The following is a 15,115-nucleotide window of genomic DNA, read 5'->3' on the forward strand; positions in this document are numbered from 1 at the left end:
GAACAGAAAGAAGCAGCGTAGGAATCAAGCAGAGCCTGGGAGTAGGAGATGAAGGGCCTATGTGCTTGTATTTTAGAACGACTGCTTTCTTTGTGAGGCAAGCTCTTTAAGCCCTCTTTCTGGCTCAGTGAAAATGGGCCTGCCTCTCTCTCTGTCTCTTCCATCCTATCTTTGTCCTTGTGCTGCATTATTTTTATGAAAACAGAATATAACAAAGTATGGGAACTTAAACTACAGGCATCTAGAGTATATAACTACGTAGGATTTTATTAATAATGCTATGCTCTTGTGTTTCTTTTTAGGATCAGACTCTGTGATCTTACTCAAAGTGAAAGATTCCCAGACTCCAGCTCCCAGGTAAGCTTTAGAAAAAGGACGTTCTTGACATATTTTCTTTTTCTTCCCCTTACTCACAATTTCTTCACTAAGAGTTACAGAATATAAGGTCAAACTGCCTCAATTCAGACCTCTTGCCTGTGTTATTTGAATTATTTCAGTGACTTTCTGATTGGTCATCTTCCTCCGGCCTCATTGTTGAGCTTCATTCCATCTTCCATCATGGTCTCAAATCCATTCTTTGCCTGTTCTTTTCCATCTTCCATTCTGCAACCCAAGTGGTCTATTTAAAATGCATATCTGATTATTCATTAAATTCCAATAGGAGTGGCTGGCTCTCAGACTAGAGTCAAGCCCAAACTCCGTGATATGGTATACAAAGCATTTCCTCTGCACACCTCACTTCCTGTCACATGTTCTTTCCTTTAACAAATATTTATTGATCATTTACTATGTGCCAAGTCCTAATACAGACTTTAGGTCTAACAGTAGTGAACAAAATGAAAGCCCTGCACTCAAGGAACTTACATTCTGGTTATAAGAAGTATAAAGAAAGGGGCGCCTGGATGGCTCAGTGGGTTAAGCCTCTGCCTTCGGCTCAGGTCATGATCTCAGTGTCCTGGGATCGAGCCCTGCATCAGGCTCTCTGCTCAGCAGTGAGCCTGCTTCCTCCTCTCTCTGCCTGCCTCTTTGCCTACTTGTGATCTCTCTCTCTCTCTATCAAATAAATAAATAAAATCTTTAAAAAAAAAAGTATAAGGAAAGAGATGGGGGACAAATAATGAATGAGTAGATAAACATTTATATCTGGTAGTGATAAATGTGAAGAAAAATAAAGCAGGGTAACTTATAGGCTGGGGCACTGTTTATCTGGGTGGTCATGGCAAGTCTGATAAGGGACATTTGAGGGGAGACGTGATGGAGGTGAGAGGAGGAGACGTATGAGAAGATGGGACTCTTTCCTGTGTTTGTTACGTGCTGGACTATATGTGATATGTACTTACTTACCTTCATAGTCCGTGTTCCTTCTGCCTGGGATGTAGCCCCTACCTCAACTTGTCTATCTAAAGAAGCAGGAATCTCTTTATTGTCTTTTAAATCTCAATTCAAATATGATCTTCTATGATACTTGACTTCTATATGAAACTTTTTGCTTTGTAATTCAGTGGGTTACTACTTAAGATCGCAATTTCTTTGCCATTGCTGTTTCTGTGGCTTTAGCAATTCAGTTGCTGGAATGATAATAGTGTCAGTTTTCCATTAAGGAAGTTAGCAATTGTGAAACATTCTTTCTCATCTCGGTTTCTATACTTCTTTGCATTTCTCCAAATGTCCTGAATTTTAGATATTTAAAGAAAAATTCTCTGTTATAGTTTCTCAAGGAGACTTTAGAGTTTGGAGTTCTTATTCTTTATACATTTTTTTTCTTGAGTCCCAGACCTGGGTTCTGATTTTGTCCAGGCATCATGTAACTTTGGACAAGTTACTCTTCTGAACCTTAGTTTCCTTATCAGTGAAAATGCCAGTATTAATACCTTACTATTTTTTGAATTGCTGTGAAGGTTAATATACTCAAAAAGCACTTATAAAAGTGTTTTCACACATAGTACACAAAGTAGGTATTTTTTCCTGGGAAAAGGTCGATCTCATGTAAAGAGTGCTTTTAATTCTTTAATGGTTCTTTACTGGGTATACCTTTCCTTTATAAAAGATTTCTCTTGGTGATGCCTGAAGAATGAGATGGCGGGAGAAATGGTCTATTGGGATCAGATTGACTAATGCTGTTTATCGCAGTTGGAGTCTGCTCTCTCAAGACTTGGTTGATTGGCTCTTTATTCTTAATCTCCCACCACTGCCTCTTGGTTAAGGTCTAGCAGTGAGGATCTGCCCTTATTTCCCATAATATGCCATTCCATTTCCTATTTTTGTGCCATTGTACATGCTGATCCTAATCCCTGTAATTTCCTTTCTCTCCTTGTCCACTTGTTGTTTTGCTTTGCAGAATCTGACTCAGGTGTTATTTTTTCCTCAAGACATTTCCCTGACTTCTCCGGGCAGCATAAGCCTTTTCTTCTAGTACTTCTATCCCTGTGTCTGTTCATTACTAATACCTTTGCACTAATAACCTAATGTTGATAATGCCTGGCATATGATAGGTACTTAGTAAATAAATCTTTGTTAAACATGCATTTCCTAGAAAGCCTTAAATGCTCTCTTGAGTAGCTCAAGTATTCATCATCTCCCTGTTGGTTTAAGGCTTTGGTTTATTGAAAGGCACATTGCAAGAGAAGAAATCACAGCCTTCAGAATTGGACAGACATCGTTTCTAATCCTGACTTCCAAAACAGATTATCCTCTGAACCTCAGTTTCCTTTTCTGTACACTACGAGGAATAATTCCTTATTACATATTATATTGAGGTTTAACTAGTATGAGAATTATCATGAGGCTTAACTACTATAAAACATCTAAAGCAGAATTTCACACAGAGCACTAAGTAGGTGCTCATAAATTGTTTTAGTTATTACTGTGTGCTTCAATCATATGAAAAATAATGTATAATCTTATTTTACTTTCTTAAGCCACCAAATACCTTGATCCATTGAAGAGCAGTACTTTTCCCTTACATTATTCATTTATTCAGTAAGTACTGAGTACCTGCTGTGTGCCAAGCACATTCTTAGTGCAGAGGATATGGTAGTAAATACAAAACACAAAAATTCCTATCCTCATTAAGTTTATGGTCTAATAAGGAAGCAGACAAGCTTTAATAGCGTGATACAATACCATGAAATTCTGGGCAGTTCTTGTCACTTCCTTATATTGTGCAGTAAATGTGTTTTCATGTTCATTTGTTTTTAATGTCACACACTAGGCCTCTCACAGTGCTACCACTGATCTCTCTGACTTTCTATCTTGGTTGTTACATCAGTATTCACTGTGCCAAGGGTATAGGCCACTACGTGTATGTTTTCCATTCATTAACCTCAGTTACAGTGGGGAGGCAATAGAACAGCATTGTCATTGCCAAACCCTAGCCTAAGGATGATTGGGAATACTGATTCTCAAAAGGTAGGCTAAGGAGCAAGGGATACGCTCTTGAATCCTTGTTCCTGCCTTCACTAAGACAGACTGTAGCAATTGAAGAACTGACAGGGACTCTGATTTCCATATTTTACAAATTTGAAACTAAGACCCATGGAAATGAAGTGACTTTGTCAAAGTCACAAAGTGAATCAGGGATTGCTCCAGGAGATCCAGGTCTCTTAACTCCCAATTTGATGCTTTCCTCTGTTTACTTGTTCTATGTATCTAAAAGTTTTCTTTGGAAAAGTGTTCACTCCTGTGTTTGTTTCTTTGAGAAATCCTTCAGTTAGGGATTGGCAAGGAGATGACGACATTTGAGAAGAGCAAGAGGTTCTAGGAGAGAGAACATGCATGTGACTCTTCTGCGAAGCATTATTCATTTGGATTGTCACAAGAGCTGCATGGACTAGAACTGGTCGCTCATCTTTGGAGTAGAGTTGTATTGCTGATTTTCCACTTTGATTCATTGACTCACTAGCCATTTGATACAAATTCTTGTGTGGGTGGGGATTTTCAGTGTGTGGTATGATTTAGTTGAAAATATTTTGATTCAAGTAGACTGACAAGAAGTCGTCTAAGATTTGACTAAATCATTAATAAATCTGTTAATCTGAAGCATTTGGGAGGAGGAATGATCTAGCTTAATATATTACCTTGACAAGTGATGTGCTCTTTCACATCGTTTTGGTCTCTCACACAAGAGCTATGCTACAGTTAACTTCTCTGCCAAACTTTGGGTCATCTTTTTAACTAGTATGTGTGCAAATGACTCGTACTTGTATTCCTTTAGTTCCTAGTTACGATTATTTTATGTAATTTAGTACTTTTTACTTATTGCATACATATAAAGCATTCTTGTAAATTATTTAAATGATTGGTTTTCTTGGTGATGATATTTGAATTTTCTTATAAGCCTCCTGCTCATTTGTCATATTTTTTTTCCCCACCCATAGTCCTACTTTTTTTCAGGCAGAGCTGTGGATCAAAGAATTGTAAGTTGTTAATTTTGGTTGGTTAATTTCCTTCCCTATCACTTCCTTTCCAGTTAGAAGTAGTCAATTAGGCAATCACCCTACCTATATTTAATCAGTAAAGATTCCCTATTTAATATTTATTTATAAAACAACTTTTAAATTGTTGGGTTTTTAGAACCTATTGGGGTTGGGACATGTCTTTGCTTAGGTTTGTTAAATATGTAACAATTACTGAAATTAAATTGGATTGGAGAACTTTCAGTTAGGTATTACATAGAAAGGAAAATAAATGCCCTTATTTTCACATTGATAAAACTAATTTATTGAATAGTTCACATTCCTGGAATTTGCAAAATTACTGAGTTTTTAGTCTCCATTTTCAGTAACTTTGAGTTATCCAAATTCCTGGCCTTACTAATTTTTTTAGGGGAAAAAAACTCACATTTTTTCTTTTGGATCGTAAATATTTGAATTGAAACCTCAGTTATATCTTACATTATTTGCTCCTTTGGGATTCAGTCTCATTTTTGAGTTTCTAGAATGAAGCTTCATTTTCTCCATAATCTTAGAAGTATGCTTAAAGGAAAAAAGAGACTACACATTTGCAACTATCCACAAAAGTCACCTGTTCCCATTTAGCAAAAAAAAAAAATTCATCATTTCAATAAAAATAGGATGATTTTAATAACACTACCTGGTTTCACTTGTCTTAAAATATAAGTGTAGTGTAACGATAAGATTAGTGTACAGATTTTAGACTTTCTGTATGAGGGTTTTATATTTAATGTTCATCGTTCATTAACAATGTGCCTGATGCTAAGACAGTGGTCTGCACTTTTGTCCCATTCCTTTTCATTTCCTAGAACTAGTGTTTATGATTCTCGAGCACGGGAGAGATTGCGCCAGATTGAAGAGCAGAAAGCACTAGCATTACAGCTTCAAAACCAGGTAAACGAACAATTAGAGATAAGGTTGTAAATAAATAGCATATCCAAGTTGAAACTAATTTGGAAGAGTATTTGGGATCAAAGCTATTGTAATTGCAAGATGTTATGGTAGCATAACATTATATATGATTAGTGTATGTCCTTGGTCTCTCCAGCTGGTCCTGCTCAGTATATGTAGAAAAGTAGTAGTTTTCCTTATCCTACTTACTCTAAAGTTCTTTTTTGCAGAGATTGCAGGAACAGGAACATTCAGTACATGATTCTGTAGAACTGCATCTTCGTGTACCACTTGAAAAGGAGATCCCTGTCACGATCACCCAAGAAACAGAAAAGAAAGGTCATAAATTAATTGAGAGTGAAGATGAATTTCCTGAAATCACAGAGGTAAATTACATACTACAGATTCTTTGCTAGCAAGTGTGTTTAGAAGAAATACTTTGAATGAATTTCAAACGTAAAAGTAATAGAACACCTGGCATTTAAATTGTGTTGCATACCCCTGCTTTCATTTATTTGTATTACAATACCAATCTTGGCTTTCTTTTTAAAGGATTATTGAAAATTGAGGAAAGAATTGTGGGTGGCTTTTCATGACTTCAGTGAAAAAACATTGAATAGAGTTGTGTTTTATTTTATGTACATTATCATTTGTATGTGTACAATAGTTTGACATCACATAGTAGTAAGCTGAGGCTTACGGTATTTTTTTAAGTGGTAAAAAATCAGTATAAAAATTTGGAAAATACATAAAAGTCTTTGTACATTTAAGATAATCTGTTCCTTAACCCATTCTTCTGTTGGAAAAACTATCCTATAGCTGGTAAGTATAACACATTTATTATAGTTGTCCTGAATTCTGTAATTTACATTTAAGAAGTCTAATTTTTTTCTAGGAAAATGTGTCTGAAGACACTACCTTTATCCCCTTACTACCCTTTGGGAAAGATTCTATTTACTAGGAAATTGTATGGACCAAAGATATGAAATATAATTAGGTCTTCTTGTGGACTTAGAAAATCTGATAGCAGAAGGTTATTTCAGACTTAGGAATAAAAGAAAGAAGGGGCTGAAGTTTTGTGCTGCAAATGAGAAGGGAGGACAAGATGGGATGAAAGGAAGTAATCCAGGAAATTACTGGAAGGAATAGAAACCAAAACAAAATGTTAGAAGTGAACAGTTGATTACTGATAAATATAGCCTGGGGATTATATGAGCTTTGGTGAGAAATCTAGTCTGTAGCCATGTAGGCGTCATCTCTGGTACCTCTTGGTTCCCTAGGAAATGGAAAAGGAAATAAAGAATGTATTTCGTAATGGGAACCAGGATGAAGTTCTGAGTGAAGCATTCCGCTTAACCATTACACGCAAAGATATTCAAACTCTAAACCATCTGAACTGGCTCAATGATGAGGTAATCTCGCACCTATTTTTATATTCAAACAGTGAGCGTTAAGTAGAAACTAAATCAAGGCATTATCTTTTCTCCAAGTGTGGTCCTCAGATGACCTACATAGAATTGGCTCTCCTATGTTTGTCCGTTCTCCTGAGTGAGTCTGAGACACTGTGGTGGAGAAATGCATTTTAAACAAGTACCTCAGCTGATTTTTTTTAATATACTTGTGAGTCCGAGAACTGCTGATTTACCTTGTTGTGTGTGGAAGATCTAGACACTGAGGGAGAGGCAATTTGGCTCTCATTCTTTTTAAGGCACCTACCCTGCAGTTCACATCTTCTGAGTAGATTTTTAACAGCTCTGACTGTGTTGCCATCATTTCCATCATGGCGTCCATTTCTACTTCCTTTTTCATCTTTCTGTACTTGTTCCGGGTCACCTAGGTTATGAGATTTAAGCTTTCTAAAATAGCCTGCATTTATATATGATATTGAAAAAGTTATGTTATTAAATATACTGACATTGAAAAAGTTATATTATTAAATATTTGATGTACTGGGTTGAAAGAAAGGTATGGCCCTCAGCTCCTGCTAATAATTTTAAGTAGATTAATTACAGTCTTTAAACTATTCTGTCCTCATTCTTAAACCTGGAGGAAACTGTTTTATTTCAGAAGGGTATTTTTCACAGCAAAGGAAGAGATGGGGTTGCGGTTTTTTTCTCTAAGTACTTGCTTCCTTTCTTAGGCCCAGTAGAAACATCCCTGCCTCATATTTTGGGTTATTCAAAACTTTAGATTTTTAGATACTCAGTATAATAAGCACTAGATATTCTAGATATCTATAATCTGGTCTTGTATGCTTAGGATCTTCCAAATAATATTTGCTAACATCTATTGAGCATTTACATCATGTTGGGCACTATTACATTTTATATGTTCTATTCGTTATAATAGTCACCACAGACCTTGGAGGTATATACTGTAGTTTAACCATTTCTATTTTATAGATGAAGAAACAAAGCATGGAAAGATTAAGAAATTTTCAAGGTTACATGGCCAGTAAGTAGCAGAGCCAGGATTTAGACCCAAGCGTTGGGTCTTATCTGTTATATTGTACTGCCTCAGAATCCTAAATTGGATCCTGTCTTAGGGTTAGATGTGTAGAATTTGAGAGCCATATGCCATGCCCAGCATGTCGATTTTCTCTGGGGGCAGCTAGACTAGCCCCATTCTCTTTGCCCCTGATCAGTTTCTAAAATACAGATTTCAGGGGCTCCTGGGTACCTCAGCCAGTTAAATGGCTATCTTAGGCTCAGGTCATGATCTCATGGTTCTGTGATCAAGCCCTGCATCAGGGTCCCTGCTCAGCGGGGATCCAGCTTCTCTCCCTCTGCCGCTCCCCCTGCTTGTGCTCTCTCACTCTCTGTCAAATAAATAAATAAATAAATAAATAAATAAATAAATAAAATCTTTTAAAAATAAAATAAAGATTTCAGAAGTTAATTATTCCCTGAATAATATCTTTGACCAAGAATGGTAAGGAAGGGTATGGTTTGATACTGTCTTGCTTTAGGGGAAAGCGTCTTGCTTCTTTTGGCTCAAAATAATGATATTAGAATATTGGGTCACATAACAGGAAATAAAAAGAGTTCACCAGATAAAAGGGCAAAATGGAAATCAAGGACTGTCAAAAGTATCCATCAATTAAATGTTTTTTATTTGAACACATTAATGTATGGTTTCTTGCCAGTTTCTGCCTGCCACTGCCAAATGGAAAGGGATCAGTTATTGTATAGGGATTGTAGCTCATTTGTTGTAAATTATGCAAAGCCTCCTAGAGGGCAGCAATGAGTAGGATATGAGCTGAGTCCCTGCTGTTTACCGTGGTAGTTACCTTGGGGAGATCCTCGGTGAGATCCCTTACAGAGGCGGCATTCATCAGGACATGTTTTCCATTCTCCTGGCCCATCAAAGATTGGATTTTTAGCAAGCGAAGTTCATGGAAATTACATTATTTAGAAAAGTAGAGGAGAAGGAAAGATTCCTTTTCTACTTTATCTCTATGACACCTACCCATAACTTTTGTAGAGAGTGCTTGTATTCTGAGTTCAGAATGTTAACTTTGAAAGCGGGTACCAATTCACATGTCTGTGATGATGGTAACTATTTTGGAAAGCACTATTTTCAAAGTACAGTACTTCTCAGGCTTTCAAAGTTACTGTCCGTGAGAAGCTAACATTCTGATGAGGAATTAGTAGATATCCTCAAGTATTCATATTCATTTAAAAATACATAATTCTTTTTCTCAGTTGTGAATTCTGAGTCATCTTTTGCAAGTAATTTGAGCTCTCTTCAATCCTGTCCTTCCCTCAAATAGATATTTTCATTAATAGCCATTTCTTTTCTTTCTGTATATCCTATCAGTTTTATAGGCTGCTTTTAAATCTTTCTCCAAAATAAGGTGACTGGCATATTATTCTTACCATTTTATGGACAGGAAATACAAGATCCTTGGGACGTCTGGGTGGCTCAGTCGGTTAAGCTGCTGCCTTCGGCTTGGGTTATGATCCCAGGGTCCTGGGATTGAGTCCCGCATCCAGCTCCTTGCTCAGCGGGGAGCCTGCTTCTCTCTCTGCCTCTGCCTGCCACTCTGCCTGCTTGTGTTGCACGCACGCTCTCTCTCTCTCTCTCTCTCTCACAATAAATAAATAAAATCTAAAAAAAAAAAAAAAAAAAGAAAGAAAGAAATATAAGATGCTGGAAATGAAAAGGATCAGATTTAGTTTATAAGGAAAATAAAATTCAGAAGTCCTATATTTAGAATACATGCAGAAAGCCATTAGACTACCCTTTCTCTGGTCACTTTCCTAAAAGAGTAGGCTACATTGCTTGTTTATAAAATAGGCTTTCAAACATAGGTTTTCGTGAATGGATTTATGTACAGATGAATAAATTCTGTGTAGCTTTAAAGGACCAATAATTGGTTGATAGGACTGACATTTTTAACTCACTGTAAGAAAATGAAACTTCTGGGGCGCCTGGGTGGCTCAGTGGGTTAAAGCCTCTGCCTTTGGCTCAGGTCATGATCCCAGGGTTCTGGGATTGAGCCGTGCATCGGGCTCTCTGCTCAGCAGGGAGCCTGCTTCCTCCTCTCTCTCTCTCTCTGCCTGCCTCTCTGCCTACTTGTGATCTCTATCTGTCAAATAAATAAATAAAATCTTTAAAAAATTAAAAAAAAAATCCATAAAAAAAAATAAAAAAAGAAAATGAAACTTCTCAGAAATGGAATGTGGAAATTGGCTGTCTTTATAAAGAATACAAAAGGTGGCTGGAAGGCTGAGAAGACCAGGGACGTTATAGATGGCAATTTCTGTACTAGGTCTGGTGATCAATAGTTAATAGAAATAGCTAATTAAGGGAAGGAGGTCAGGGTTAAAGAGAGGAGGAATTAGTTGCAAAAGTAGATTGAAAATCATAATCAAGGAACAAAAAAGTATTTTTAAATGGATGTCAGCACTAAAAATTATTTATTAATTCTGGGTGATTACATTAGATGACTTCTGTGATCCAGTGGCTTGATGATTCTGCTTTATGGCGTGACAGTTCTACTTCTTAGAGGGCCTAAGTATTGTTTTGTAAGGCATCAGATAAATTTAAAGATATATGGAAATTACTTAGGCATACAAGTGAATGGATAGGACTTCTGTTTCTGGTCATAATAGAATAAGATGGATCAGGTTTACCCTTTCAGCTTAACCAGAAAACTAATCAAAACATGAAACAAAAATTTTCAGACAGTGGATAACAGAGATCCCTGAGAGGAGGAAAATGAAAGGGATGAGCTGATGATTTCCCCACCTCACTAGGGTGGTATGTTGAGGGTAGAGAGCTGGTAGAACGTAGCAGTGCCTGACAGTCTTGCTTAGTGGAGGAGACATGGTTCAGAGTTCAGGGAGGTGAAAGGGGCTAAGATTTGTGAGGTTAAAATACTGAAGGGGAGGTTGCTGCACAAAGAGAAAGCTTCAGAGATGGCAGAGCCCCCCCACCCCAAATCTTTGAGTACCAGTCTGTACATAGATTGGAAGAAACTACCAGAGGCTGGGGAAAGAACCACCAGGAAGAAGGAATCAGAACAAAGCTCAGAGCTAACATAAGTGCTTAGAATAGTTCATATTCCAACCAGTTAAGAATGGAAAAATCATGTGGCAATGAATAAAGTCCTCAAAAGGACATTACCTCAGGAGTGGGGCCAAACTGGCCCTAGAATAAAGGCCACTCTGGACCTGTGGTAGCAAAGTTAAATACAAATCTTGAAAGCTTGAAACTGATTCAAGTGACTTAACTGTATCATAGAACAAAAGGCCAATGATACAAACATATTCTAGTAACAACAAAACCCAAAAAACTTGAAACCACAGTGTCCAGCTTCCATTCAAATGTTACCAGGCATGCAAGGTGGAAGGAAAATGCAGCTTATTACCAGGGAAAAAAACAGAAATACTCAGAAGTGACAAAAATGACAGAACTAGCATACATTGGCAGGATATTACAAACACATTCTATATGTTCAGGAATGTAGAGGAAAATTGACATTTTGATGAGAAAAATGGAAAATGTAAAAGAAGACCCAAATTGAACTTCTAAGGGATGAAAAACACAGTTTCTGAAATAAAAAATATATGAGGTAGGATTAACAGTATATTGGACACTACAGAGGAAAAAACTAGTGAACTAGAAGATATAGCAGTAGGAACCATCCAAATGAAACAGAAAAAAAGGCTGAAGAAAGATGAGTATATGTGAGCTGTGGGACAATATCAAGCATTCTGAGCTCTATTTAGAGTCTCCGAAGGAAAAGTTAAGTGTAAGTGGTATCAGAAAAAAAGTTTGAAGAAAATAATGGTGGATTTTCCAAATTTGGAAACTTAGACTGGCAGATCCAAGAAATTGAGCATACCCTAAGTAGAAGAGACTCTATACTAAAAAGTATAATAAGTTGCTGAAAATCAGTGATAAAAGCAACCAGAGGAAAACAGACATGTGATGTACTAGAGGAATACAAGAAAGAAGTACATGTAGGTATGAAGACAGTGTAGCTACATTTTTAAGGTACTGAAAGGAAAAAAAAAAAAAACAAAAAAAAATTTGTCAATTTATATTCTATATGCAACAAATATATCTTTCAAAAAAATACTTTTTTTCAGACAAACAAATGCTGAGAGAATGCACCACCAGCAGACCTGTATTATAAGAAATACTAAAAAAAAAAAAAAAAAAAATACTAAAGGATATTCTTCAGGCAGAAGGAAACTGTGAGGTGGAAATTTTCAGTCTATATAAAGGAATGAAAAGCAGTGGAAATGCTCTGATTTTTTTAATATCTCTGTAAGACAATTGGCTAGTTAAAGCAGAAATGTATTATGGGATTTTTATATTACATTTTGTGTTTTGTCATAACACAAAAGTGGGGAAGAGGAAGTACATACTATAAGATTTTTACACAGTACATGAAGTGATATAATGTTATATGAAGATAGACTGTCATCAGGTAAAGACCTATATTATAAATCCTGGAGCAACCACTAAAAATAAAAATAAAAAGAGTTAATAAGCAAATAAGATAAAATAATAAGGAAAAATAAGGAAAAAAAATAACCCAAAGGAAGGCAGGAAGAAAAGAAAAAAGGGAGAACAGATAGGACAAATAGAAAAAAAGAGCATGATGGTAAATATAAACTCATCGATATCAGTAATCACATTAAATGTAAACGATCCAACCCAGCATGCCCAATAGAAATATAATGTGAACCACATAGGTAATTTTTTTTAAAGATTTTATTTATTTATTTGACAGAGATCACAAGCAAGCAGAGAGGCAGGCAGAGAGAGAGAGGAGGAAGCAGGCTCCCCGTTGAGCAGAAAGCCCAATGTGGGACCCTGGGATCATGACCTGAGCTGAAGGCAGAGGCTTTAACCCACTGAGCCACCCAGGCACCCCCACATAGGTAATTTTAAATTTTCTAGTAGTCACATTGAGAAAAGTAAAGCAGGTAAAATTAATTTTTTTGTAAAGATTTTATTTATTTATTTGACAGAGAGAGAGATCACAAGTAGGCAGAGAGACAGAGCGGGGAGGGGAAGCAGGCTCCCTGCTGAGCAGAGAGCCTGATGTGGGACTTGATCCCAGGACTCTGGGATCATGACCTGAGCTGAAGGCAGAGACTTAACCTGCTGAGCCACCCAGGCACCCAAATTAATTTTTTTTTAGAAATTTATCTTTTTGAGAGAGAAGGCATAAGCCGGGGGTGGGGGAGTAGCAGAGGGAGAAGGAGAAGTAGACTCCCCACTGAGCAGGGAGCCTGACATGGGGCTCAATTCTATGACCCCAGGATCATGACCTGAGCCAAAGGCAGACACTTAACTGACTGAGCCACCCAGGCACCCCAGTAAAATTAATTCTAATAATATATTTTACTGGACACCATATATATAAAATATGTCATTTTGGCATGTAATAAATACTGAAATTTTATTAAAGAGGTATCTTTCCTTTAAAGTGTAGTGCACATTTTCTACTTACAGCATATTTATGTTTATAGCACAGTTTGGATTAGTCATTTTTCAAGTGCTCAGTAGTCACTTTCAACTTGTGGCTACCATACTGGAAAGTATAGATTAAACATCCAGTTAAAAGGCAGAGCTTGTCAGATTGGGTAAGAAAAGATCTGTTTATAAGAAAACCATTTTATTTATTTGTTTATTAGAAATTTCCTGGGGTTTTTTTTTTTGTTTGTTTTGTTTATAATCTCTACACCCAACATGGGGCTCAAACTCATGACCCCGAGATCAAGAGTTGTATGTTCTTCCGACTGAACCAGCTGGCTCCCCAAGAAACCCATTTTAAATGTGAAGACACAGATAGGTTAAAAGTAAATGGATAGAAAAAATGTGCTATGCAAAAACTAATCAAGAAAAAGATGAAGTAACTATATTAGTATACCAAGTATATTTCAGAGCAAAGAATATTACCAGTGACAAACATTTTGAAAGGCATAAGTTCTTCAAGAGAACTTAACCTAGAGATGAACACACCTAGTAAGAGAAATTCAAAAATATATGAAGCAAAACTTATGAAACTGAAAGGAGAAATAGACAAAGCTGTAATTATCATTGGAGGTTTCAACACCTTTCTCAATAATCAGTGGGAGAAATAGAAAGTCATTAAGGATGTAGAAAGCCAGATTAGGTAGATGGATCCCATGTACCTGAATGCCTGTGGGCAGGAAACACTTCCTCTTCTAGACAGCACTAAATGTGCCCTACCCCATGTGGAGAAACAGGATGATACTGCACTTCCAGTCTCTTCATTTTCCCTCCAGGACTCTGTCCTTCCTGTCATCCCTTACTAGTAATTTACTTGGATGAATTGGGAAAATAACAAGCAGACATGTCTTTTTTTTTTCTGGTTTTATTTTGCAAACCCTGTTAATTATTGTAGTTTCTTCCAAAATGCAAAATCATTAGACTGTTGGAACACTGTATTTCTGACTTTTTCCTAGCTAGGGGGAACACCGTAAGGAAAAGACTAATACTATGTGGGGAGTGAGGGAATACAGGAGGAAATAAGATGGATTCTATATAGCAGACTGACTACACTGGTGACCAAGCTAACAAGGCAGACCAATTACCTATTTTGTAAGTCTCATCTCTGAAGAGAAAGAGGTGTATTTCAGCTATTTTACATCACAGTAGCCTTGTGTATAGAGAAAGTATTCTTACTTGATTGATAGTGGGAAAGTTAGAAGTAAGACTTAATAAGGGGTATACTGGGGTCATCTGATTTTTATTGTGGAATCAGCATCTGAAATCAGAGCACATAACTCTGTCTAGCATTCTTTCATAATAAAAGTGGAAATGGGGAATTGGTAGTTGTCATAGCTTTCTGGTTATTTCCAAGGAGCCGTTAAATTTAAGTATTGCTCAGTGAAGAGAGGAAACAGCTTACAGAACGTTAAGCCCAACTAGACAAGCCTAGCACAGGAAATAAGTTTGCCTTAGGAAGTAAAAACTGATTCCATAAGGGGGGGCAGGGAGACCCTAGGCAAAATGAGATAAATTAGTTAAGTGAATATGATGTGTCTGTCATATGCAATGTACTCTTACATGTAGAATAAAATGATCAGAATGGAAATTTGAGTGTTTCTAACGTGACTCACTGGTAGATTCCACATCATTATACTTACTTCTTAAAGTGTTTCTTTAATAGAACTAGCCCTTTGGATAAACCAGGGATTTATGCAGGGTCATGGAGAATTATAATTACAGTTGTCACAACTCCATAAAAATAGGTGTTGCCTGCCTGTCTTTTTCTAAAACTT

General features: G+C 36.7%; 1 protein-coding gene across 8 annotated transcripts in view; it reads left to right on the plus strand.

The window, feature by feature from the left end:
• The window catches only part of SENP1 (SUMO specific peptidase 1), a 52,498-nt gene that overhangs the window by 25,882 nt on the left and 11,501 nt on the right, over nt 1–15,115 (plus strand). For 7 of the 8 annotated variants that reach the window (XM_032876925.1, XM_032876928.1, XM_032876927.1 and 4 more), the window contains 5 exons: nt 303–357; nt 4,377–4,415; nt 5,261–5,345; nt 5,573–5,728; nt 6,623–6,754. In XM_032876925.1, the coding sequence (XP_032732816.1) occupies nt 303–357; nt 4,377–4,415; nt 5,261–5,345; nt 5,573–5,728; nt 6,623–6,754 (467 nt within the window). Of the gene's footprint in view, nt 1–302; nt 358–4,376; nt 4,416–5,260; nt 5,346–5,572; nt 5,729–6,622; nt 6,755–7,744; nt 7,797–15,115 lie in introns of all 8 variants that reach the window. The other variant, XM_032876929.1, reaches the window with a different exon arrangement.

The sequence above is a fragment of the Lontra canadensis genome, unplaced genomic scaffold, assembly GCF_010015895.1.
Source record: "Lontra canadensis isolate GAN:19392208 unplaced genomic scaffold, GSC_riverotter_1.0 scaffold59, whole genome shotgun sequence".
Lineage (NCBI taxonomy): Eukaryota > Metazoa > Chordata > Mammalia > Carnivora > Mustelidae > Lontra > Lontra canadensis.